The following is a 27,990-nucleotide window of genomic DNA, read 5'->3' as shown; positions in this document are numbered from 1 at the left end:
GATGTGTCTCAACACAGACACAGATATAGCTAAAAGAGGTTAGGTGGCTGTTTGGAAAGCTACATATTTGTAGACTAGAGAGTAATTTGTGGAAAGAAATACCTTCTACCTGCCTGATAGTGTTGGTTTGTGCCCTATTTTTGTGCTTTGACTATAAGGTGAAATCAGGCATAGCGCTTTTCACAGAAGCAGGGGAAAAGTCTAATGCCCTTTAAGGTTGTTTAATTATTTGCATTAATAAAACTGAGAAACAGAATAAAGGATAACATTTTAAAAAATGAAACAAGAAACAAACCCGAAACTCCCACCATGAAATCATTAGAAGAAACATGTAAAACTAAACCACCTCTTGATTTTAGATGGAAAGACTAAATAAACATGCTTATCAAAAATAAGATGCAGTGCAGAAGGCATTTTATCTTGACTTGAGCTTTTCAATATGTAGTAAATTTAAAATGTCAAAATAAATGCGGGACTATAAGCAGAAAACTATATTGAGATTGTAAGACAATGGATGGCAGTACAGCTTCTTTGATAGAGCTTCCTTAGTATCACTACATGCCCATCTTCATCAAAGTGGGAAGTTAAACAGACTTGTTAACTTCATTTTTCCATCATAATTGAGAGGCTGGCTTCTGCTTAGTTCCAAGAAGGCAGTGCATGATTTAGGTTGCTTCTGTTTGCTACAGTAGTGCTTTATGTTGTGGTTTCTCATTCCCTAGTTACAACATATTAGAAGTCACACTAAAGTAGTTATGTTCTTGAAAACTTGTTTTCAAAAAGCTAATCCTTCTCTTTTGGTTCTTTGTTTTGTTTTCAAAGTTCTGATGTGGTGTGGGAGACAAAACCCAAGAAGAAGTCAAGATGGAGACCAATGAGTGTTAAGCAAATTGATAAATTAGAACAAGAATTCAGAGATTACAGTGAGCTAAGTCCTTCAGAAAATAAGATTATTGAGTTGGAATCAAATGTTTTGGTAATACTGATAGTTCTCTATTGCTTATATGTATGCACAAGAAAAAGATAATATATAAATTTTGCTGTCTTTGATGAAACTTATGGTAGAATTTGAGATTATTGATTTACCTACTCCATTTGCAAACACTTCTTTATCCCTGTATTAAAATGCAGGAAAAATTCCACAAATGTGATATACTGCTACGGACTTTTTGTTGTTAGTGCCTGACTTTGAAATTGAGGTGTAATGTTTTTGGAGGTGTAACATTGTAGTACAAAATATGCATAAAACTACAGTGATGAAGGTTTGCATTTGGTTCATATATTATACCAGCAAATATGTTAGTATGATTTGTTTGTTTTAGCCTGAAATCCTGTATTTTTAAAATGGCTTGTTGTGGAATGATTTAGCTGTCATTCAACCACATAAAATTGAAAAAGAAATTTCAGAAATTATTCTGCAATGCAGAAGCAGATATGCTCCAAATGGTCTGTCCTCGTGTATGGATGAATTCTAGACACTCATTAGAAATGAGTAAAATAACTGCTGTAGGAAAATAAACACTGGATAGATAAATGATGCAATGTTTATGTCAGTCATAGTCCATTACACTGTTCAGCTTTTCTTCTAGATAGCTGTGTGGTAAATTATGGTAAAGCCCAAATAATACACTATTTTGTGGTTTTATTTCTATTTTTAATTTATAGGGAAATTGTAAAAAATTTAAAAATTTATTTGCTTTAAATAGAGGAAAATTATGATATCTAACTTAAAATGTGCAGAACTTTTACTGATGAGCTTTACAGTATTGATGAAAAGTGTAAATTTTTAAGTATATTATATGAAGCAGGATTTTAAAACACTTGGCATACTAAATTTTCTTTAATAATAATACACTAGGTCTGTTTAACACCTAATGGAATGAACATGACAATTCAACAGCCAAATGAGATTCCTATCAGAAGAAACTATCTGCCAGCTTTAAAAGTGGAATACAGTTCCTCTGCACATCAGAAGTCTTTCAGAATTCAGATTTACAGGATACAAGTGAGTGATGTCAAAAAGTAGTTGTTATTTATTCTGAAAGAACAGCTTTTATGGAAACTTGGGTTCATTTACAGAATTGTTTGGATATCTCATGTTTTCAATTTAATTGTGATCATTGGCTTTTACATCAGTGCTTCTCAGTCTTTGAAAATACTACTTAAGTGCTTCTTGGAAAAAAAGGAAGACAAATATGACTCTTCAGAAAAAATATTTGGCATTCATCTTACTTGCTTTTTCTTGGAGCATTTCTGTATAACAAGCAAAAAGAGAGGTGAAATTTCTTGTCGTGTTATGCTCAGTATTTTAAGAACAAATTCTTTGCAGAACTTCTGTGGATCATTTATTACTAATAATTTAAAGAAGCTTTTCTAAATTATTAGAATTTGATTATTAGAGTTTAAAAATAGATATATTTTAAGTACAGCTTTTGGATTGGTGGAAGGCTGCAGGTAAAGATCCTATCTCTAGAGTTTGCCCTGGTTTTAAAATATTTCACTGTTGAAAACCTAACGTGCTGCACCTTGTCCTGTCCTTACCCCTACTAGATACAAAACCAGATTCCTGGAGCCATATTTCCCTTTGTGTTCTATCCTATTAAACCTCCAAAGTCCATCACCTTGGATTCAGGTTTGTTCTAGTTTAACATAATCCTACCTTTTAAAACAAAAGATAACTTACTTGTACTGAAGTTAATAATTTTATCAGATTTATCACTTTTATCAGGTGAAGTCTGCATGAGCTTTCTGACTATGGATAATACAAATAATAATGGTAGAAGTAAGGAAACAGTTACCTCTACAAAGAAGATATACAGAACACTCTTACAACAGTTAACAATTAACAGAAAAAAAAGAAAATGTCTTTTATTTGTCATTATCATACCTTTTAAGAGAATCTTTTTGGCACATTACTTAATTGATTGTGGAGAACATATGACGTGAAAGTTACATGATAAACTTAAAAGGAGGTTTTTAGTTCAGACCACTACTAAAATTTAATGCTGACTAATATATGAGAAGACTTGTCTGTTCATAAGATAAGTTTTGTTGATTTTGATGATAGTGAATCTGTTGCACTGTTTCTGTGCTACTTACATTTGGAGTTTTGGGGAAGTGAGGATTAACTTGTCATCTTTAGTCTTCCACTATTTCCCTACTGCTCTAGTATCATGCAGTGCATAATCTAGTAGTCTATCTGAAGTAATCTTAACTACTAAGAACAGAAAGGTGCCTAAGCTCATAGTTGTTTAGGGAGGCTTATAAGGTCTCCAGATGTCAAATTATATTTTGTATGGTTTTTGGGTAGCTTTCTGCATTACTTGGAGCATAGCACTCAATGTTGGAGTCTTTCATGAATTCTTTCACACTGAAGTCACTTGAAAAACCTAAGTAATATCAAAAGGGATTCTGGATTGAGACAAAGAATACCGCTTGCAATTTTGTTTGGAAGCTAGTGGGATTGTCAGTTGTTCATTCTGAATATGACTGGTTTTAAGCTACAGTGCATGAATCTACAGAATTAATTTTTGTTTAGTTTACGTTTTTGTATCAGCCATTGGAAAATCTTATTCCATGAATAAAGAAATTACATAAATGTAATATTATATCAATATTAATTTGCTTTTAAATTAAAATGGTGCATTTTCAGTTAAACAGCATTTTCATGTTTCATTTCATCCTTGTCTTCCTATTACTTTCTGTTCCTGCTCTTTTCCCTGTCTTAGTTGTTTGCACTCATATCCATTATGTAATCCTGTTGTACAGGACTGAGAAAACCCTGAATGTATATGACATTTACGTAAGAAAATTTAGTAAGTTGTGTATATCATAAAGCAATCTGTGCTGATCTCTTTTTATTTGACAACTTCATAGCACCAAAACCATTTACTGATGTCAGTATTGTCATGAGAACTGCAGGACACTCACAAATATCTCATATTAAGTAAGTATTTTGACATGTTGCACCTCTATTGCTATTGGATATGTTTAATCAAGCTTTAAAATTAAAATTATTACAGAGCTTTAAAATTATTACATAATGAAAAGTAATTTTGACACAAACTCAGTCTTGGAAACTCAGAGCATTTTAACAGAGATGAAAGCTCAGTGTCCTTTATTATCCACATAACTGAAGAGTAAAGCCAGGAGTTTTAGATGTCTTTTTAATGCATATTTTTAGTCATCTTTATTTAGAAAAAAAATCTATGTATAGTGGTGCTATATGCGGTGTTAAATGCTGCTATATTTTTTAAATTGTTTTGGTTATTTGGAAATGTGTTTATCTTACACCTGAGTGGGAAGCCTTCTTTTCATCAGTAATGATGAATCCCTAAAAAAAACCACAAACAAATAAAAAAAAAAGAAAACCAGCAACAAAATACAAACACAAACAAAAAACAACCGTCCAAAACCCCAAAGTAAAAACCCACACCAAAAGAAACCCACCAAAACCAGTACCAGAAGTGGTCTAAATACCCTCTACTAAGTGTTAAATACTTTTGTAGAACACCCTTAATAATTATTTTTGTTTCATCTGTAGATATTTCAAGGTTCTGATTCAGGAGATGGATCTCAGATTAGATCTTGGCTTCCTGTATGCAGTTGGTGAATTCTTTACACAGACTGATGTGCCGAGTGACCAAGAGGTAGAAACCTTTTGTTGTTTGAAGATAAGTGGGTTTTACATTTGTAACTATTCAACTTGTCTTTTTTTAAAAATTAAAATTTTTTTTTTTGTGTCCATATCATTGGTTAATTTCTGTGTATTTGGGAATAATATGAAGCTATGAGGTTTTCATTTACTTTTACCTGAGTCAGATAGTAGAACCCTTCCTGTATGCTATGCAAAGAAGGCTTTAAACGTTATGGTAAAGGGACAGTGACAGGAGTTTGAGCGTGAGAGAGTATAGGTAGTATTAGTCAATGTATTGTATCAGTGACAAATGACTAGTAGTTTTATATACTCCAAATTTTGAAGAAATATCTATTTCAAATGCATTTACAGCTACAACTTTTTGAAAAGGATGTTGAATCTCTTCAAGAAGAACTAATGAGTGTTTCATCAATGGATACGTCACAAATCAGCTTGTATGAATACTTCCATATCTCTCCAATTAAGGTATTCCTTTTTCACATTATTGACGAGTTTGCTCTCTGAAAATTTTTTGTCTCATGCAGGATAGTAGGCACTGGAAATAACAATTGAAACAGCTGATTTAATAAAAAAAAGGGCCAAGAAAGTATTTTCATTGTAACCACTAACTTACTGTTGCATTCCTATGTCTTACTTTATGAGTAATTTTTTTTCATTTTATTATTTATGAATTTCTTGCAAAATGCTCTGGTTTGTGTGCAAATATGGATTGGAGAATGACATAATTTCTTAAAAACACACACAGCTAGGGTAGGAGATTAGTGTGCAGCTGACATTGTTACAACTGTGATAGGACTTCATAGGCTCTTTAACAGTTGGTAAAAGAGTCTCCCATCTATCTAAGGGAAGTAGATCGAAGAATTATTTGTGTTGTACCTCTTCACTGTATCTTGTGAGAGGTTAGAAATGATATTTGACAAGAAAAAATGCAGGGAGGAAATAGGATGGAATAAATGGTTATGGATTGAGTGACAGTGGTTCTGCAAGGTGAGCTGTGTATCACTGGATGAGCTACTGTTAAGCTCTGTTATAACATAATGAATGTTGTGTGATACTGTCTTCAGAGAATCAGAAACAGGCATAAGTTTCTTTAAGCTGATTTTGAAAACTGCTGGATTGACTTCTACTATTTTGTGCCATGAAAGCCATTTGAGCAATTTTCCTGAATTTTGTTCTTTTCTGATTTCTTTGAGACAAATGCTTTGGTTATTTCAGGTGTGCACAGGTAGGATTTCTCCTGTATGCCTATTCCAGTAATTATTTGGCACCTGCAAAACTTGCGTTAATGATTATTTGTTTTCACACTTTTATGTTACATTCTTGCTTGGACACTATGCTATGTTGTCATTTTCTGTCTGCTTTGATTTTGGGTATAACTTAGGTACTAACTAAGTGTTTTAAAAATGAGATAATAATCTAAATTATAGCTGAAAGAATCTGGAGACCATCTCTGAAAACAGAAGTAAGCAGTTTCAAGTTCTTGTTTTCTTAGAGGTAGTTTAAATTCTTCACTTCGGCTTTAAATGTCAGTGGGCCTTTTTTGGTCTACATTATGTATTTTTGTATTCTGTTACAAAGTCTGACTGGTTTCAGTCAGTCTAGAAATGTCTTACTCAATTTTAAAATAATGTAAAATATTTTAAAGATAGAAATATTGTACATCTAAAAACTAACAACTAACCATGTTATTTCTCAATCTCATTTTTATCCTTCAGTTACACTTGAGCTTTTCACTCAGTACGGGTGGAGAAGATAGTAACAAAGAAGAAGGAAAGAATGAATTGATACCATTTAAGTCCTTGAATCTCCTGCTGAAGAGTATAGGGGCCACCCTTACAGATGTACAAGATATTGTCTTTAAGTAGGTTAAAAATACGAATGTAAAAATCGCTCAAAAAGATTATACCAGTATTACATACGTTGAGTTTTATTTTGTTCTGCATAGTAAGGATTTACTTTTTCTAACATCTCTTTTTTTAGGCTGGCATTCTTTGAGCTCAGATATCACTTCTGTACTACACAGCAGCTCCAATCATCAGTTGTAAGGCATTATTCAAAACAGGTGAGAATAAGAAAATTGTCAATATTCCAATAGATTTTATTTTGAAACTGCTGCTGTGCACTTTCATTCTATTAAACAAAATAAAATTTACTTTCATCCTTGCATTTATATACAAAGGTTAAATAAATGCTTGCAAACCAAATTACTCATTAATAGTATTTAATTGCCTTGCCAGGTGGCATGGATAACAAAACAACTTGCTGGGGATAGATGGGGAACCAAACACATTGGAGCTCTGATAGAACATGATTGGCATTAAAATATTAATACCTTTTCTTGGACATTAGTACTATTTGAATCATGGTCCTTCTTGGCTTTTGTGTACTGGTGAAAGTCCTGTGGAGAGAATCCAACAAAAATACTTTTGCTCAAAAGAATTAGTCCTCTCCATCCATCATTAATAATAAGGGGATACTGAAATGCTTTTAACTACTGTTGTTTCTTGGCTGACATAATAGGGGTTACTCACTGATTTTCTTTTTAGTGCAACTACTTCTATTCTCTGGATGATTTTGAGGTTTTTATATTCAACTCATGTTTCTTTCCCTGTTTTAATCTGAGATACTACACTGTTTGCCTTTGTTTTAGTGTAATTTAGGAAATATTTTCAATAATACCTATTTTTATTTTAGGCTATTAAACAGATGTATATCCTTATTCTTGGCCTTGATGTGTTGGGTAATCCATTTGGATTCATAAGAGGCTTGTCTGAAGGAGTAGAAGCTTTTTTCTATGAACCATACCAGGTAAAATTCTCTGCTGCCCTTTTTACAAGTAGATGGATAGACATTGTATTGAAAATCTATATTAATACCTTTTTGGTTTAAAATTTTGATTTAGAATTTAAATTTAAGTGAGATTAAAAAGTACTGAGATGTCTACTTAACTACCAAAACGGCATTTCTTACAGTTCATGCCTTAAAATAAATCTTTCTCTTCTCCTTAAAATAAGCAGACTTCAGGGAATAAATTATTATTCTAAAATTGTCTTTCTGTCACAGGAGCTTTTGTGGGTGCTTTCACACTTTATCACTCAGTGTCATCCTGTTTTCCTCTTTGTTACATATAAATCCCAATAAAACTGTAAGATGTAATAATACATAATGCATACTATTCAAAGCTCATTATGAGTGTATTCTTTTTTTTTCATAGGGAGCCATCCAGGGTCCTGAGGAATTTATAGAAGGAATGGCACTAGGACTTAAAGCACTGGTAGGGGGAGCTGTTGGTAAGTTTCAGTGCTGTGATGGTAGTTGGCCTAATAGTAAACAATAGAGGTGAGTTTTTGTAAATTGCATTACAATTTTAATTTGCTTTATATTCTAATAGGTGGATTAGCAGGAGCTGCCTCAAGAATCACAGGTGCTATGGCAAAAGGAGTAGCTGCAATAACTATGGATGAAGATTACCAGCAAAAAAGGAGAGAAGCCATGAATAAACAACCCACTGGTCTGAGAGAGGGTATCACTCGTGGTGGAAAAGGACTTGTTTCTGTAAGGAGGAAAATAAAAAATAATTAATTTTATGCAGGGAGGAGTACGAGGTGCTTGTTGTATTCACCAGAGAGTTATTAGTTTTCAATTTTTTTTAGTTAGTTTTTTGTTAGTTTCTTAAATTTAATTTTGGTTTTGCAAGTGTATAGCTACAATTAAGTGATAGTTGTATAGAAAAATGCAAGAGGGGAGAAGAAAAGGTAGAAATTGTGAAGCAGGTGCCTCTAATACTGTTGGCTTGTAGTGAATTCTAGAATATTTGCAACGCATGTACTTTGAGGCTATTCACCAATGAAATGGAAAGACAAATGTTAAAAATGAAAAATAATGTATGGAAGCATATTTGTAATGTCTGTTTTGTTTATTCTGGTAGGGTTTTGTCAGTGGCATAACAGGAATAGTTACAAAACCAATAAGAGGTAAGTTTGGTCTTGATGCATTAACCGTTAACATGATGGTAAATTCTTGATATTTGATGAGCTGTTGTAAATCAGAGTTTTAAACCCCTTTGTCAAGATTTTATATTCCTGATGACTTACTGTTTATTTACATGAACTTTGTGTGGTGGAGACTATGTAGTTGTATAGCAAATAAGATTTGTAATTAAATGGTAATAAAACTTGTTAAGATTTTAAGAGAAACTGTGGTTTATAATGATTTACTCCTTTTAATGCTTTTAGGAGCTCAGGAAGAAGGAGCAGCTGGTTTTTTCAAAGGCGTTGGAAAAGGCTTAGTTGGAGCAGTAGCTAGGCCCACTGGTGGAATCATAGATATGGCAAGCAGCACATTTCAGGGTATTAAAAAGTAAGTAAAATAAGTGTACATAATATTATACGGCATAGAGACAATAGTAATGCTAGTAGTACTTTGTGTCTTTGTATCACTTCTATGTTACTTACATTATAAATAGGTGGCTCTTTAACAAATTACACACTTGATATAATATAAAAAACACAGACACAAATCTCAAGTATTCCTAGCATTACTGAACAAAACCAGTTTAAATATCTCCGCAGTCAGATTTCCTTCAGTTGATGATTTTTAACTTTTACCCCAAATAAGCAGGAAAATAAAGGACTTCTCAGATGTGTTCATAGTTACTTTATATATTATTACTACTATATGAAATGAGTTCCAAGACTGCTAGATTGTGCCAGTCTCAGAAATATGTTAAGAAGACATTTAAATTTTGTGATAGTCACACTTTAATAAGTTCATTGATGAAGATTATTCCATACTTTTTTGTGCAATGAAGGAGGAGACATTGTTTTGAAGAGGCACTTAGTAACTTTAAATACAGTTGTTCAGTGGCCCTGTTCTTAGTGATTGGATCACTTTTGTTACCATAAGAATGCCGGTCTCTTTTGTTTTCCTGTTCAAGTTTTTTAACAGAGAAATGGAAGAAAAATATAAGACTGAAATATGGTACAGTTCTATTTTATATGTTACAGTTGTCTTTACTTTTGAAGTTTTGAAGTGCAGCAGTTAGACACTAATTTAAGTATTTGCAGGTATGTGCTGCTCTGTGCCATCTAATTTGATAATTGTTACTCTTGGAAATAGATGTCTGAATATATTGCTGTTTTATGTAATGTCTGTTACTATGCAAAAATGCATATATAGACAACAATAGTTGTTATACAAGTTATATTTAATTTGTATACAATATAATTTAGTTCCTTAGCTAAATAGTATAGTTGAGTAGAGATACTGATATGTATCTTAAATTTTCTGCTTTGTTAGGGTTGCAGATTCATCAGAAGATGTGATAAGCCTGCGACCACCTCGCTTCTTTGGTGAAGATGGAGTTATTAGACCTTACAGATTAAGAGATGGAACTGGAAGTCAAATGTTACAGGTGAAGAAAATGAAAGATAAATTTTTGACATAAATTTAAACTCATCTTACATAGAAATAAATACTTTATAAATTCCATTCCTAAATTTCCATTCACTTCTTACCTAGTAACTCAGTAGTCAAGAATTTAATTTTATTTCTTAGGCTTGTAACCACAATGGGAATTTGGCTGCTGTGGTACAATTTTTGAGGAAGACACCCTAAAGTAGATCAGTATATCTATAAAAGTTTATGCACGGAGCATTCTGAAAAAAGAGAAAGGTTTATATGTGCAAATGAGAAATTTTGTGCCTTTAATTTTTTTTGGTGAAAATTGTTGATAAATACACATTGTTTTTTCAGTAATTTTATAATACATAGCTTAAACAGTGACTTTTAAGTCTCAAATTTATGTAAAACAGGATTTTAAAGACACAAAGAAATAGTTGTATTTGTGTCACACTGAAGTCTTTGGAAGAATATAAACAGTTCTGAAATGGAATACTGTTTGCAGGAAGTATATGCTGAACATCCCTTACTTTTTAAAGATTCATCTGTGATTTAAGCAAATTTGACTCAAAAAATTCCCATCTGAAAGGGAAATAATTTCAGCTGTGATGCACAGAGCTTACTGAGTTTCTGGTTTTTTCCTTTTGTTAGAAATAAAACTTCTTTGTAGAAATGTTCAACCATAACAAAGTAGTAATTAGTGATTGCATAAATTTAAACAGAATTTAAAAAATACATATGAAAGAATTCACAGTGTGCTACAAAAATGTTGTACCAGAATAACCTTTCTGGAGAAGTAAATAAGAATGTAGTAGCTTTTGGAGAGCATTTTATGACTAATTTTGATTATTGCTACAGCTGTTTATTCCATATTGAGTTCCACTTACATTTCTGTTTCTCCTGCCTTTCATTAGTTTGTCATTAATTTTTTGTTAGAACAAGATTGATCTGTTGGGGATACCTTAGCTATGTTGATTGTTCCATTCACTGGTCATGTAGTTCAGCCAACTGGAAAGTGCTTTGATAATAAATACTGTACCTGTGCCTTTCTTTTAAATGAGATGGCTTTAACCCGTGCTCTCCAATTTATAACTGGTGTTATAAAGCCTTCACTACCCTCTGCTCTCTAGTAGTTAGAAGCTACTACTGATGAATAACGTAAATTTTTTACTAATCTTTATCCTCTTTTTGTTAAGAAAATAAATTTTAAAACATCCCCTTGTCTGTTTTTAAGTATATTGCTAAAACAAATGCTGGAAAACAGTCAACGCTGATGAGCTGACTTTACATTACATTTACTTCTTAAATTTGTACATTTTTCTATTTTGGATTTTTTTCTGAGAAACCTTTACAAAAATCTGCCAGGTAACATGTAGTTTTAGTTTTTCTGTGTTGTATGATTGAGTACATACAGTACCTTCCATTATCCAACTTAAAATACACTAAGGCATATCCTTGTGTAATGCCTTTGATATTTTGTGATGGTAGCCACCATTTGAATGTAGCTAAAACTGAAGGATTGTTAGCTTCATATTATATTCATATTCATGCTATTGATGATTCTGAGGCATGATTACTCTTGAAGAAATGTTTTCAGAGCTCCCAGCAGAGTAGACAGCTTTTCCTAGAGACAGTCAAATAAGAAAATAGAGATTTGCATTTTTTTCCCTGGTCATTAAATGCTGCTGTATTTGTTGTCTTAATTTAACCCTTACATATACTAATGTTTTTGGTTCTTAGTGTTTGTGATTCTAGAACTGTTACTTTGTTTTGCATGAGACTCAGTGTGTTGCATATCCACTATTTCAAAGAGTTTGAATAGAATAATATTTTCTTATGGATAAAAAGATTTCTCTCCCCTTTTACAATGCTTCTTTGCATACAGGTCTGGTGACTGGTCAAACTGTGATCACTGTATTGTAGCTTTTCAACAGATTGCAGGATTAGGTTGGAATAAAACTTTTTTTGGTTATTTAGAGATTGTAAGTCCTGGTCAAAGGAAATAGGATATAGGTTATTTTGTGTGCCCTTAGGATGTCACATCAGAATTTCTGGGTTCTGTGGTTTTATTTTGCTTTAATTAACAAATTTGCCAGGCAAACTAGTACTTTTAAACTAATACTTCTGCTTTCTTCTTCCCTTACCATGCTTTCAGAAAAGACAGGCCTACAAAGAGTGGACTATGGCTCACAGTAGTAGTGATGATGATGACAGTTAGGCTAATATGGATTGTAACAGACATACATGGCCTTTTTACATTCTTTTGACCTTTAAGTTTTAAATGTTGCTGCTATAATTCCCACTGAGAAATTGGAGTTTTGTGATACTAAAATCTTACTTTTTAAACTGTGAAAAAAATGTGGGGATAATAAAATGCATGATGATGCGTGCAAGGCAAATAAGCAAATATAATAAATATATTCTTACAGATAAAACCAGATATTAGGTAAAATGGTATTGAATAATATGAAGAAATAAGTCATACCGTGACTTAGAGTTTATTTCAGGATGTATTTTTATCAGCTGTGTTTAATGTTTTTTGCATTTATATAATGTTTAACAGGGTTTATTTACCATTGCTTTATATGTGTTTAGTAAAACTTTACTGATTTGTATAGTCCTTATTGGTGTTAAAATGCTGTTTGACTGTTTTATTCAATAACTATTTCAAAAGTATTTTGTCTGCCTTTCTTCTTAACAATAAACATGTCTAAAGTATATCTAAAATGGATTCATCTGTTCTGTTCCAACATTGTTTCTCATATTTTCTGAACCTAGACAGTGTAAGAACATTAAATGGCTTATAAACGTATTTCATAGATAACATACATACATTTTTCAAGAAACATCAAGCTTTTAGTTTTTCATTTATCATTTGTTTTACCATAATTTTTAATACTTATTTTGTGTAACTTTTGGTATCCTTAAACATGTGAAATAACAGTTTATTTTGGTTTTTATTTTGACTATAAATTATTTGTTTCATTATTCAATATTTTTATTTTAATAACAAGAAAAAAAGTAAAAAATCTGCCTCAGAACTAAACTCCATGTAAAAACCACAGACAGATGTAAAAAAATACCAGTAGTTCTTCAAGACATTGTGTAATAAAACATACATAATATGCAAAAGTGTTTAGTTTTTTTATTTACCTAGACATTGGGGGGTGAGGGGAAAGTGTGAACACTGATTGACTACAATTTGGTATTATAAATTCTACCAAATACCTTTACAAGTTTCTGGTTTCTTACAAAAGTATTTATTCTATATTCACTGAAATGCTTGCACAGTTTTCTTGTTATTTTTTTTGTGGTTTGTTACTAAATTCAGATTTTTGTGTTGCATTTTAACAATATCTTATAATAGATAATTCTGTAGCAGTAAGTATTATAATGAGAATTAGTTTTTCTGCCACCATATGAGCAGTTGGCATTGCTCTAAAACAATAAGAGCTTCTGAAATATTTGCATATTCAATGAGGTAATGGTCTTTCATTGTCTGTTGGCTTCCATTTATCAAAATTCTGGGGCAAGAACCATTAAAATTGTTAAGATTTGTTATTCTGGCACTGTGCATTCAAAAACTGCAGTATAGGGTGATCTCTTGGGCAGTTATCCTTTGCTCTTAATGTCACAGAGAAAAAGGGGGACAAACTAAGTTTGGGAAATGGTTTTACCTAAAATTGCTGATGCTTATGATTGCTACAGGTCATGTGTTCCTATTTGTTTTGTAATGCTGTCACCTGAAAAGGATGCCTTGCAGAAACAGATGAAAGGCTCTGTTGCAGTGTGTTGCTGCCTGAAACATTGTAGGAAGGATTTTGAATGTTTCAGGTACAAATGGATCTCCCATGTTTCTTTGAAGAACATAGGAAATAATTTTGCTCTTCAGTTCTGAAGAAAGACACATGATGTCAAAAAGTTGAGGAAATTGTTAAGTATAACATAATGGAAACATTATTGTGACATTTAATTACTTAGGTTTTAAAAATTTGGAATAATGTTACTTAACATTATTGCACTGCTTTACTGCAATTTGGTTTTTATCCTATGGAATTGGTTTTTTTTTGTAATGGCTGATCTTACTAGGAAATATATGTGCATTTTATGAAAAAACCCATATTTCTTCCTCATTCTTCCTCATTTAGAAATGTCATAATTTTTTTAACTTAAAATCCTACGAGTTTATGCTGAACATGGAGGTAAAATTAGTACATGAATGGTAGTATTTCTGGGTCAGATATTATTAATTCAATTTGCAGTGCAGTATAAAAGACCCAACAAAACTAACATCTCCAGTTGGAGCTGAAAAATATGATTATATGCCCTAGAATATTTGTCTCTTTGGTGGACTACAGTTCTATTTTTCTATATTTGAAGGTTTTGTGTTAATAGAAAATATAGTAATTTTGTACAAGTATTTTACTTGTTTCTCTCATGAGTCTAGGCTTCTCTGAACATACATAGAAAAATAAATGGATCTGTGGATATGGGAATGTGGGATAACAAAAAATTCTACCATCTGGGATATTAGTACTTACTTTCTCTTTAGGTCATGCGGCAAAAACTGTGAAAACTAATAGCAGAAACTGATGTTCATTCAGGATAGAAAAATCCCTGGAACTAAAACAACAGTGCCGAAACATTTTGAGATTTTTTTCTTTAGAGATTTAAAGTAACCTAGCAAAATAGAGAGACCACATTTTCAAATTTTTTTTTCTTCAGTTTAAAGTATTTTAACAGTTGAACTTTTGACATCATAATTCCACCATCCCATGCCTTTTTACCTGCTGAATTTGAAGTCCAGTACTGTCCCTGAAAACTCCATGTCTAAGTGCCCTCCTTTTGTCTCAAATTGCTAATTTTTGTGCTGTTGACAAATTGACAATGCAGCTTTTCCCAAGAGTTCAGTTTTACTCTTACAGTGACTTTACCTTTGTGACTCTTACAGAGCTCTTTACCTTTGATGTCATGCAGAACATCCCTTTTGTTCAGGCCTCTCTGGTAGTCTGCTTTTCTCAAGATGCTCTGTAGACATAGGTCAGTGCAAGGAGATACTTTAGACAGTTTTGGGGATCATTTAATAGACTGTTTATGCATAAATTGTTATTAGTAATTTCCAGAAGCAACAGACAAGTGAGGTCTTGGCCCTGCTAAAACACTGGTTTTGTGCTTTTGAAGCTAAATCATTAGCAGTTGTCCCATGCAGTCAGTGGTTCTCTGTGTCAAAGTCTACCCAACCTCAAAACATATGCAAAATATTTTTGTTACTATTTTTCATTTTCTTTTATAACTTGTGAGTTTGTGAGGATGCTTATACTGTGTTGTATAAGGTTGCTGCACAATTATGTTGCTTCAGAGAAGACAGTCCTTCAAAGCTGTGCTTCAATACCATATCATCTTGTATTAGAGGTGTTCAGCTTTTGGTTCAGTGACTCTTTTTGGTCATGAGCTTCGTATCAGGTAGGATGTTGAAGTGATTTGAGCAGGCCCTTCTTCCTTAGTATTCACACTCTGATCTGCCAGAAAGAACATCTGAGGAGTTGGAAAAGTATGTCATGCTAATCCTTGCTGTCTTTCCCTCGCTGCTCTTGATTTTGGTTTCAAATCAAAACATAAACATCCATATCCTGAAGTACACTAAAACTAAGGTTTCACTTTGCAAAATTACGTTCTTTATGATGTTCAAAATAACTTCATTTTTATTTCACATTATCCAGACTTACCACATATTCATGCACGCCATCTAGTTTGCTGGTCCCTTTACTGAGTCACAGATGTCATGATCTGTCCTACTTTAGAAAACCTTGTCTGTCTAGGTTGAAGGAAAAAGCAGGATCTTTACCACTTAAATATACAACATTTGGATACTATTACATAGCCATTGCCCAATCCAAAATAGGAGACAGTTATGGGAAGCTGTCTGAAACCAGCTGACACCAATTGTTCCAGAGGAATATGGAAGCTTGCATTACCAATTTCATTTTAACTTGATTGTGACTGAAGCGTGCAGACAATATTCTTTAATTTCCTTTGTGACGCTGTAATCATGCTTCAGATGGTATGAATCCAAGAGTTGTGGTTGTATTGGCAGGAAACAGAGCGCCTAGATGTGGTCATCATGATGAAAGTGAAGATCAGTATGGTTTTTCCATTTCAGCTGCTCAAATTCTCCTGTGTATTCAGATCAAAAATTTATTAAGATAATTCTGCCAGTCAGCATAAGCAATTTATATTTCTGCTGTGAAGCAGAAGTTTTACATTCTTCAAGAAAGCTGCTGTTCTAATTTTTATTGTCTTGCTGTGGCCTTAGATTTAAATTATAACCACAACCACAAATTCCCACTGATTTTAATATAACCAGGTTGATTTCAGACTTACTGTTCAGCATGGCTAAATGGAATCTGGATACAGATGCTAACACATCATGGACATTGCACATTAGGATAACTGAAATGAGGAAGTAGGTAATAAAGGATTATTGGTGGTTATTATTCATAATTGATAAAAGAATTTTGCATGGCGAAAAGTGAATGTTTTACATGATACTTTTTCTTTAACAGTTTTTCCCCTTTTTTCACACTCATTCAAGCTACATCTAGGGAGTCACCTAGGAACTGCTTAGAACTATTCAATGTTTCTGTAGGGAAGACTGGATAAGTAATTATACCAGGTTAGCTTGCTGAAATTAGCAATTCTACCGCTTTTGAAAAAGTTATGTTATAATTTGAGCTGCAAGATGCATTCAGGGTTAGAGTTGTAGCAACGACAGTGGATTGCCTTCAGAATTCACACATTTGGACAGTAACCAGCACAGGGAAATATGCTGGTAGTCCAGATGAAAGTTAATTTGAGCATCAAGCAAGAAGAGCAATTTATAACCACTTTTTTATGCAGTAACAGCCATTTCAGTATTCTCTTACATAGTGTTTCATCTGAGTGAGTTGTCAAAGATATCAAGTTGTCAAAGAAGGTTGTCAAACATTCTGACTTAAGTATCACACATACTACTAGTATTTGTTAGAACTATTACCAGAAGATTCATAGATTTTAATTTTTGCCTCCAGTACTTAATTTTGCTCTGTATCATTTCTAACTTTTTCAAAGGCCTTTCAGCTTGCTTCTCATTACGTTAAGAGGATGTGGTGTGATTAGAAATTTGTCCAAGTGCAGAGATACCACTTTTAAGACATTGAGCATATTTGCATATATATGCCAATCACTTTTACTGTTAGATTATTGCAGTGACATCTAAGTAATTGTACTACGGATAAGAATTTGCAAAGGAGGGGATTTCTTCTTGTGTTACTTCTGAAGCTGCTTTACAGTTTCTGGAGTGCCTTTTATTAATAGATTTGCATATACTTAATCAGGTGATAAAATGTTTTTGATTTGAAATACAGACAGTGCATTTTAAAGATGTGTATGTTTTCTTCCAATGTTGAAACTAACATTGAACAAAGAATGACTGATTAATGTTACCATTCATATTTTAGCATCACCAAACAGTGGTCCAAGTTGCTGTCTTTCTCCAAACAATAGCTACATACCATAAAAGTTTTAAAAACTATTTATTCTGTATTTAGTGATCAATTAGTTATATATTGTTTTATGTTTGAGTTGTATAAGGGACTTTGGTAGCAGAGTGCAATAGTGATCTTGTTTCAAGAATTGTCAGCAGTCTCCCTCTATGATATATTTCCTAATGAATAGGTAGAAATCTAATGCTAAAAGGGATAAAGTTTGGAAATTATAGGTAGAAAAATCCAAAGGCAGAAAATTTAAAAGTTGTTACTGCTTAGCATTAGCAAGTGTTTGTTCCCTTTCTAAATAGCCTGTGCAGCATTTCTTTGTGTTTTATTTCCCAATTAACTCCTGTTGTCTACAAAACTATAAACACAGATAGTTTATGATTTTTGACTCATAGCTAACAATGAGGGTTAGCTATCTCAGTGTATGCCATATGCCAACAATGTTTTTGTGCTCCACAAATCACATGTTTGGTAACTTACAGAATAAAACACTTGTGGAATTTGGTGTATATTTAAGTAGCTTTTGTTTAAGGTTGTTGCATGTGCGATAATTAAGTACTGTACTTCCGTAGTAATTTTCACAATTCCCAATTTGTTATCTGTAAGCTGAGAAGGTTACAGCAGGGGGACATGACTAGTTGAAAATTACCTAGCAAGCTAAGCAGAAGACAGAAAGAGGTAAAACACCCCTTTAGGAAAGGGACTTCTATGCTATGCAAAGCATAAGAAGGTTACTTTCTCCAACATGGGACATCTTCTCCATCCTGATATGGCTAAATTGCTAAATGCTTGTACTTCTACTTACTTTGAATAGAACAGAGATACTGGTCATTCTGTGTGATATTTATATGTTTGGTCAGTTAAAATAATTTGTGTCATTGTAAAAAGTGTCTTGCAGTTAAGTGAAGTGTATTTTTTACCTATTCTGAAGTTCTTATCAACCCTTTCCCATTTCCCTGTCATTCTTTCTAGGCCACTGATGAAAGGCCATCAGTGTACAGACCTAGACTAGTAGCCTGACCTGTGGGTCAGGTAGCCTATTCACGCTGTCCATAGTCTGTCCATACAGGCTTCTTTGTCTTCTAACCATCCAACATGTTACGTCCCAGCATGCTATGTTCTTCTAACCATCCAGCATGTTATGTACTGGAATGTAGTAGGGGCTACTTTTTAGGGATTTTTTTTCCAGTTGTTTATTTATTTAGGTCCAAGCTTCTAATACAAGAGGCAGGGACACATTGCAGAGGCAGATCAATGCCTTGATGAAGCTTGAGTAAGATGTTTCCAAAAATTAAAAAAAAAAAAAAAAAGCTAATTTTCCGAGCCCTTTGTTCCTAATTTCTTAGGCCATTCTTCTTGCATAATTCGTCCTGCTCCTGACACTAGCTCAGGCAGAAATAAATTTCAGTGTAGCCTGAAAGAGATGGTGGAAGAGAAACAATTGGAACTTTCTAAGAGCTTTTTGGAAAGCTTTCTTTAGGGTAACCTGCTACTCAAATTTTCATGCATTTTAGTCATGAAAGAATCAGTATCTTTGGGGAAGAGATAATTTTTAAAAAGTCTGTTTGTGCAAGTAGAATTATCCACACACTCAAATTTGAAAGTTTTTTACACTAATTAAATGTCTTCATCATTTTACTGTGTTGGGGAACATGTATTAAATGGCTTTACTTTCTTAACTGTTTTAAGAACTAATCTAGATTTTTAAAAAATTTTGGCATACATATTTGAAGCTATATGTTTATAGTTCAAACTTTATTGAATCACAGTAGTTTGTTCTAATCTGCTGTTGCTTCCAAGTTGTAACAGCTGGGAAACATGCAAGCAGTTTTGTGGCTATTCCCAGCCAAGCTGCAGCAATACTAATTTGACCACTAGTTTAATCACTCACTGCTCAGGAAGTCAGAAATCCAGTGGTCACCAAGTCATGTGAGAGGTATAGGGCTTCTGTTTCTAAAAAGTCATTAATCTGCTGTCATCAATATTTTAAATATATTGCTCATTAAAAATATTCACATTAATTGTAGGAAATGCCTTAGTTCATGAGTAAACAAAAGAATTTAGAGGAATGCTAAGTACTACCTCAAGTGCATTATTGTTAGTCTTACTGTCTTCATGATAATGGTGCTTATATAGAGCCAGCTATAGATTTATTCTCAGAGTTAATTAGTCAGTGTTTGGGAGGCAATGCGAGAAAATAGGAAAGGAATCTTTATTTTGTTTGCTGTCTCAGAAATGTATTAGCAGAAGTTCAGTGTATACCAAAAGTATGTGGAAAACTGAGTCCTGACATTTTTAGAGAAATTATATTATTCCTTGTCAGTTTTGGTTAGGATTGATTTTTATTTACGTAGGTGTATTAACAACAACCAAGTCGTTATGAACATTAGCTATTACAGATGTTAGTTACATTCTGACTTAATGAAAGTAGCCTTTTATTTAAAGGCCTGTGCTTTGTGCTTTGCTACAGTTTATATTTTTGGAGCATAAATAACTTCAAAGCATAAAATTGCTACATTACTAGCATATTCAAAGCCATAAAACTTTTTTCTCTTTTAGAAAATTGAAAATGGAAGATTTGCAAAACTCAGATATATTGCACATGCTATGGTCAACAGTACAGATCTGTTAATGGTAACAAAAAGGTAAACAGTTTTGACTCTAAATAATACGTAGTTAAAATAATCATAAAAATGTGCATGCCTTGATGATTTGCTGATCAGTACCTACACTCTCACCATATATGTAGACAAAATAATGGGGAAGGCATGCCTAGTGTGCTGGTAATAATCTTCTACAGTGTCATTGTTTTTAGTAGGAGAGTTTTCAGTTATTTCTCCCCTATTTAAGAAGGGAAAGAAATACTGATTTTAAGATTTCTTTAGCTAAGAAGGATTTGTTATACACTGGGTTGGGCCAAAATTAACTGAACTGTGGGATTCACTTACGATGTTGTATTGAAGGAAAGAAAGGATAATACAGGAACAGTCAATGTCTAGCAGTGTAGTATGAGGCATCCTTCTCAGATGCAGCTTGAAGTAGTGTTACAGTTTTGCTATGAAACACAGTATTTTAAATGTTAGAGGAAGTTTCAAAATTCACTCTTTTGGAAAGTGTGCTGTATAGTTAGAGATCATGAGATGAAACCTATTTTACAATGACAGATAAATTCACTAGAGCAAGGGTAGCATGATAACTTCTAAATATTTTTACCTTAATTTTTAAAACTACTTTTATTTTCTGGTGCCTAGTGGTGTGTTATTTGTGACAAAAGGGGCATTTGGACAGCTGACATGTGAATGGCAATACACTTATGATGAATTTACCAAAGAACCATTCATCGTTGATGGTCGAAGATTGCGCATTGAAGCCAAGGTACATTACTCTTGCCATGTTTTGTTGTCTTTTTGTGTTACTGTTTATGAAATTGAACTTTAAATTTCTGCTCACTCTCCTCTGAATTCTTGATCTCATTTGTATTTGAGAGGTACTCAGAGAAAGGAGTTGAAACTTGTCATAGGTAAACTCCTCAGATAACTAGTCTCTGTTTTAAGCAGCATAGTGATTTGTTCTTTGCAGATGAGGTTGTTCCTTGAGGTGTAGGAATTTTTTGTTTATATGCCCCAGTTTGTGGTGTATTCATAGTCTGGAAAATGCTCAAAAAAAGGCTCAGAAGATTGCAGAATATTTTTATTATGCTCTCTGGGGCATATAATAAGGTTTTATTGTCTTCAAAACTGACCATAATGACATATATATTTTCCCTCTCGATACAAATTGAAGAATGTTGCTCTTAGTTGCAATTTTCCCTTAAAAGAATCCTTTAAGTTATTTTCCCTGGTAAGCTGGCAAAGGACATGAGGAGAAAGATGACCACCAATGGCTATTTACAGAGGCAATTTCTTGACAAAAAATGTTAAATTCTATTGATATGTTAACTGAACTTAATTTCATTCAGTAAGTTTCTCTGCCAGTATTTTGTTTTTGTTTTTAATAAGCTGCACATGTGTAATTACACATACTGGTTATCAGGACAGTCTTGATGGTGTACAGCATCAGTTTTTCACTCAGATTATTTGTTTCTATTGCAGAGAGCATGAAAGGCAGAGCCATATTGGTTTGGAATCCTCCAAACTGGATTTCTGACTGCAAGTGAACTTTTAAAGGATGAAATAATTCTTAGCGTTTCTGCCATTTCAGACAATGCTGAATAACATATCCATCTTTACCCCTACACAGCAGTCATTTCAGAATTCATTAACATGTCTGCAGTATGCTCTTTATTGAAATCTATGGTTGAAAACCGTGTTTTGCAAATAACTCCTTGCATTTTTCTTTCTGAAGCTTATGTTTCTGTTTTCAGTACCTATGTCCGCTACTTGCAAGTCAGTATTGGTGGAATGTCCACTCAAGTAGTGACTTGAAGGAGAATTACAAATTAAAACCTTGGGGAGTAATGGATTTTGTTACCACATGCAAATTATCTGCCTTCCATTCCTACACATGTTTTATACACCCTTATACAGGGACTCCATGGTAAAAAGGGGAGTCTATACTGCTGGACTGTTCACCCTACTGTGCTTTCATGCAGAAAATGATCTCTCTCAGGGTATGTGCATGTGATGCAAACATACTCAGATGATTGGTACACGTGGCTGTTTGAACCATTATAGCTGCCTTGATAGTAAATAGCATTGTAATCTTAAAGTCTGAAGTAACTAACTTCAATTTTGAATTACTGTTTCGTTTTTTGGTTTTTTTTTTTTTTAGGAACGAGTTAAGTCTGTCTTCCATGCCAAAGAATTTGGAAAAATTATTAATTTTAGAAGTCCAGAGGATGCTAAGGTAAAGTCAAAACACAATTAAAAATATAGTTAACTACAATTAAAATAAATACAAATACAAAATACAATTAAAAATTTAGTTACTGCTAAAAAATGTAACAGAAATACTCTTAACCCAAAACAATGTGTAGTTAATATTCAGTATTTCCACATATCCATTACAGACATGGAAATAGCAATAATCTACTCAGTACAGAATTTTAAAAATAGTCAATTCCAACACCAGATTTTTCTCTACATACATCTTCTGAATTACAGTAGTTTGACAAAAGATTGTTTCGTTTTTGTTAGCATTACTGTTTAATCAATCTAGAATATGAATTAGAATTTTAATAGACCAAAATTATTTGTAAATGACTCCTAGTTTTTTTTCCAGGTGGTGGGCAGGTGTTCAGTGTTACTGCTCTGTTCTTTAAAATACTGGGTTTTTTTGAAGAATGAAGGAAATCCTTAATAAAACTACTAGTGGTTTATGTGATATATGCTATTGCTGCTATTGTTACACATTTTCTATATAACGTATTAATTTTGACATCACTAGTTTTGACTGCAACAGACAGTAGGAATATTTCAGATCTCCTACCAGAAGGTAGCTACTTGTCAAAGTTCTGCTTTGTTTTTAACTAGTGTAGCTAGTAATTTTCACCAAAAAAAATAATGAGTCTTGTGTATATTTCAGAGAGATGTGGTTCCCTGGGATCATGGTTTGAGACAGCTTGCAAAAGTTGCATTCTCATTAGTTTAAGTTGCTTTTACATCTTCTCATCAGTTTAGGCTGCATTTGTCTTTGTGAGGGTAGTTTCTAGTTACAAGTAAGTGACACCAGTTAACTCATACCTCAGGAATTTAAGGGCCCTGTGCTAAATTTCACTTGCCTGTAATCTTTGAGCTACTGAGGTTTTATGTTTTGGTTTTTTTTGGCTGTGTGGAGCAAGGGTGGGCAGTGCTGATGTTCATTAGTCTCTCTGGGAGAGGAATCCCATTTGTGCCCCAGCTAAATCAGGAACTATTCCAAAAGTGAAATTAGTACATCATATTACATATATCGCAAGTCTTAGGTAAGGAAAAGAAAGGTAAAAATAATGAATACACCTTTCACAAAAATATTGGGGTGTTTATTTTCCTAGAGAGGCCCAGGAGCCTCACAAAACCAACACAAATGTTCATATGAGGGGATAGAACCTGATACAGTAATAGATTCGGATTTGTAATCATCCACTCATCTTTCTTCAAAGCTATATGCACACCTTTTATGGCAGACCCTTGATATTACTTCATGTCCTACTCTAGATTTCAGTCTCGCTGCCCTTTCCCCCAAACCTCCTTTTTTTTTTTTTTTTTTTTTTAATACTCTTGGGAAACTGATTTCCCTTTTATGTGAATATTCCAATATGAAATTCCTTAAAAGAAACAAGATACAGTTTAAAAAATCTTATTTTCTAAATAACCTATCACACTGCTGCAACTTATTATTGTCTTCTGTCAGTTGTGATCCTCGCTTCTCTGTTGTCATCTGTGATTTGTCTAGAGCTGTAGATGAAAGCACAGCTAGGATGGGGGTTAAATGTTGTCTTCTCTTTTTTTCAAATCCTACTCCTTGAAGTGCAGACCAGGAAACAAGTTTAATGCAACATGGTATCTAATGTGGAATATTGGTGCTTAAATGGCTCCATTTTCATGTTAGAAAGACAGGCGTTTATATGCTACAGGAAAATTTTTAACACTGTGTTAAAAGTTGGTTAGGCAAAGAGCAGGTAGTAAAGACAGTGACAAAAAACAGTCCAGTTTTCAGCTGCTTTGTCCGTTTTGTACCACAGAAATATTTTAATTTTTGCTTTTTTTTTCTTCACACAGTGGATCCTTTCCAAACTAGAAGAAGTACGTGAGAATCAGCCAAAATTGTAATGAATGGAGAAGCACCAAGATGAAGAACACTCAACAGATGCCTTTTAATTCCTCTTTCACAAGCAGAACTGTTTGAATGTCATCAACAAAAGCAAAAACAGGAAGGAGGGAAGATTCATCCAATTATTTATTATGGTCACAACAGTCTATATCAGAAAAGTAGATGATATTAGATTAAAATTTACGTAATCATAAAAAAATCTGCCAAGTTTTGTCTTGGTTTGCTTGATTTTTTAATGTAAGAATTTCAGAATTCATTTTTTATATAAGCAGTATTATACTGCTTATTATGTACTATATATATAAGTGAGTTTGTCTTAACCTTTGATACTGAAATTGAACTCTGGAATAATTCTTATGATATTATTTGGAGCAAATCTTGCAGTTTTGATTTGATTGTGATAGTCAGTAGTTACTTTATGTTTTGGTTTTAATGTGACTTGAGGCTGTGTTGAAATACAAATTTCTCTGTCAAAGAAATGTTAACATAATCACTAGTTTTACAATTCAAAATATAAGAAGGAATCAGAGAATTTCAATTTAAGTAATGGGTGGCTGCTTAGTTGACAATACTAGGGCTTTTTCTAAATGAATGGACCAGGTCACAGTTTATAGTACAGTATTGCTTTTAGTGTAAACTTTTTTTATATCCTACTCAAGGAAATGTTGCAGCACCTCTGTCAATTATTGTAGAAAATTTAACAGTTTACAAAAATGCATATTGGGGAGAATTAATTCTGCACTAAAAATATTAATAAAAGCCTATTATTTGTTAGCAAGAGTTAGTAACAGTCTTGCAACTCAAGAAGGAGTTTATGGGGTTATAAGTGCACTGTTGCATACCAAATATAAATGCCTTGAATTACACAATATTGTGTGCTAAGTGAAAGACTAGTGGAGTCAAATTTATATTAAATAATAAATATAATATGTCACAGTTGCTTTTATTAACTTTTCTTACCCAATGAAACTTCTTTGTTTCATACCCAGACAGCAGCATTTTATTAGCTTGAATGTCTGCAATTCTGTTTATTTCTTAGATGTAGTAGTCATGGTATTGTTGAATGGCTGTTTACTGCAGTTGATACAAAAACTACATGAAACAATACAGTGTTACATGAAGGTTTCCATAAATTCCCATAGCAAAGTCTTCAAAATTTCTTATACATATAGAAAGCACCTACTGCCAAAATATGATTTTCAAACAATAGTTTGGAATATTTATAGCTACAGGATAGAATTCTAACATTGCTGGTGATGCTTGAAGTATCCAAATTGTGCTGTTATTTTAAATCTAAAACAACTAGCATATAACCTATATTTGCAGATATTTAATTTGCTGTAAGTCTTGCCAGTGCTGTTGAGTAACCATTTAGCAGATTACAAAATACAGGTAATCTTGCAATTTTCCCCATAAACTGTAAATGAAATCAAAATATTATAAGGAGATTCAAAACTATTACATTGATGGTATTACTCCAATAATTTTGTATACCAAGTACATACCAAGAGTATTAACTCAGGTTATATAATGCCAAACTTCCATCCTTTGCCTTAGATAAGTAGTGGTTTTAGGTGCACTGTAGCAGCCACACAACACCTGCATTTTTAGTGCACTGAGTACCATTCTTTATCTGTCTCTTGTTTTTCATCTGTCATTTCTGTCTTAGGCATGATAGTTCATTTAATAGCCTCATAATGTTCTTGGTAAAGTGTGTGGTCTCCTCTGTGTCCCCAGAATTTACAGACTACCTGCTGTAAATTTCACTTAAAATGCATCGTGTGTGTACTTTGTACATTCCCATTTGTGTATACCTTTTCCATTTACCTGATTCTAAATATGTTCTCTCCACAGAGCCTCTATTTTAATTATTTCTTGAATTCATTTTGCCAAAAAACTGATTCTCAAATCTCAGTTGGCTCTTTGGTAGTATTTAAGCAAATTAACCCTTAATGTTGAAGGATTTCCATTAAAGGTGCATATTTTTGCGGTTAAGCAGCTGATGTTTTGGATAACATAACAATTCCCCCAGAATGGCATTTTTATTATAGACAATAAAATATTTTGATCTTCTAGCTAAAGGCCTTAAGACAGGATCCACAAGTCAATGTGGGACATCTCTTCCATGTCCCTTGGTTTCCACATGTAATGAAAATATGCTTTTCTATAGATCTCTTTCCTAGTCCATAATTTTTGTCTTTTGACTTTGTTTTTTTAATAAAGCTTTCTCCATATAGTCATGAAAGAATTTTACCATTTCTTGGCAAATGCCAGTTTTCTCCTTTAACTATGTGTTACCCCAGGGTGAAGAGAAAGGTATTTAGACTTGTGCTTGTGCCATTTTTCCTGATTACTGCAGGTTGTATGAGATGTCTACTCTGCTGTGCCTCATTTCTTATTGCAATATGCATATTTTTTTCAACAAGAAGGCTGAATAGGTATGTTAATTTTTATTGAAAGTGTATATGCAACTAGAAAAGGGGATCTCGATAAACGTTAAAATGTAGGCGTTTGGATCTGCCCACTGTGGTGTTTAAAAGTGTATCTTGACCTTTACTGAAATGCTGAAGAACTGCTCCTCTTCTATATGACTGTTATGTAAACTTACAACATTTGAGAAATATCATTTGGGTTCTCAGTTTGCTAAGTGTTACAATTACCTCTAAGAAATTGCTGAAACATTCGCAAGTCTGATTGTTGCACTTCCTTTTTGTTCAGCTGCATGGCTTCATGGCATGGCTCTCTTGGTTTCCAACCTACCCTGCCCCCCCTTCTTAATCTTGAATAAAGTGAAACTGAATTTTATTGGACTGAAGTGTGATTATTACTTGCTTTCTTTATGTACTGCTTTAATTAACAGGTAATACCATTCATTATTCAGAAATTCATAAGTCAAATCCTGTCTTTGAGAACACGTAGTCAAACTTCTTTTGCAGCCATCTCAGGAAAAGAGAACTATGGATTTTAGAATTTACCTTTGGTTTATTGTTTTAAGACAAGTTTTTAGTAACTGGAGTAACATGTATAAGTTTCTTTTAAAATTTTTTTTGAGGTGTGGGGTTTTTTTGGCTGTTCATTTTTGTTGGTTTTTTTCCTTCTGTTGCTGTACTGCAAAAGACATAATGATGTTGCCAGATGATAGAATAATGGAATGATTTGGGTTGAAAGGGACATTACAGATGACCTAATTCCAGTCCCCCTGCTGTGGGCTGGGACACTTGCAGGCTGCTCAGAGCCCCATCTAACCTAGCCTTGAACAGCCTCAGAAATGGGGCATGCACAACTTCCTGGGGCAACCTATTGCAGTGATTCACCATCCTCACAGGAAAGAATTTCTTCCTGATACCTTAATCTAAACCTTCAGACTTCTCTTAGTCTGACGCTTTTCCCTCTTGTCCTGTTGCTACGTGCTCTTGTCAAAAGTTTTTTCCGAGCTTTCTTGTAGGCCCCTTTTTGGTACATGAGGCTGCTACATCATCTCCCCAGAATCTTGCCTTCCCAGACTTAATCTCCCGAACTCTGTCTTCGTAAAAGAGCTGCTCCAGCCCTCACACCATCTTCCTGGTCTTCCTCCAGACCATCTCCATCAGGCCTGTGTCTTCTATTCAGAGCCACAGATCTGGCACAGCACTCCAGGTGCACTCTCATGAA

At 33.4% G+C, this 27,990-nt stretch overlaps 1 protein-coding gene across 7 annotated transcripts in view; it reads left to right on the top strand.

Annotated features, from left to right (window-relative positions):
• VPS13A (vacuolar protein sorting 13 homolog A) overlaps window positions 1-27,144 on the top strand; it is a 109,056-nt gene extending 81,912 nt beyond the window's left edge. For 2 of the 7 annotated variants that reach the window (XM_030258669.4, XM_030258668.4), the window contains 18 exons: window positions 823-976; window positions 1,859-2,005; window positions 2,551-2,632; window positions 3,877-3,946; window positions 4,544-4,649; window positions 5,009-5,122; window positions 6,373-6,518; window positions 6,638-6,719; window positions 7,352-7,465; window positions 7,872-7,947; window positions 8,049-8,212; window positions 8,586-8,631; window positions 8,893-9,016; window positions 9,956-10,070; window positions 20,149-20,234; window positions 20,841-20,964; window positions 22,360-22,434; window positions 24,288-27,144. In XM_030258669.4, the coding sequence (XP_030114529.4) occupies window positions 823-976; window positions 1,859-2,005; window positions 2,551-2,632; window positions 3,877-3,946; window positions 4,544-4,649; window positions 5,009-5,122; window positions 6,373-6,518; window positions 6,638-6,719; window positions 7,352-7,465; window positions 7,872-7,947; window positions 8,049-8,212; window positions 8,586-8,631; window positions 8,893-9,016; window positions 9,956-10,070; window positions 20,149-20,234; window positions 20,841-20,964; window positions 22,360-22,434; window positions 24,288-24,338 (1,876 nt within the window). In that variant the 3' untranslated portion in view covers window positions 24,339-27,144. The other 5 variants (XM_030258672.4, XM_030258671.4, XM_072922601.1 and 2 more) reach the window with 4 other exon arrangements.
• Window positions 27,145-27,990: the final 846 nt, after the last annotated feature.

Source organism: Taeniopygia guttata, chromosome Z, assembly GCF_048771995.1.
Source record: "Taeniopygia guttata chromosome Z, bTaeGut7.mat, whole genome shotgun sequence".
Taxonomy (NCBI): Eukaryota; Metazoa; Chordata; class Aves; order Passeriformes; family Estrildidae; genus Taeniopygia; species Taeniopygia guttata.
This window is presented reverse-complemented; position numbering and strand designations above follow the sequence as displayed.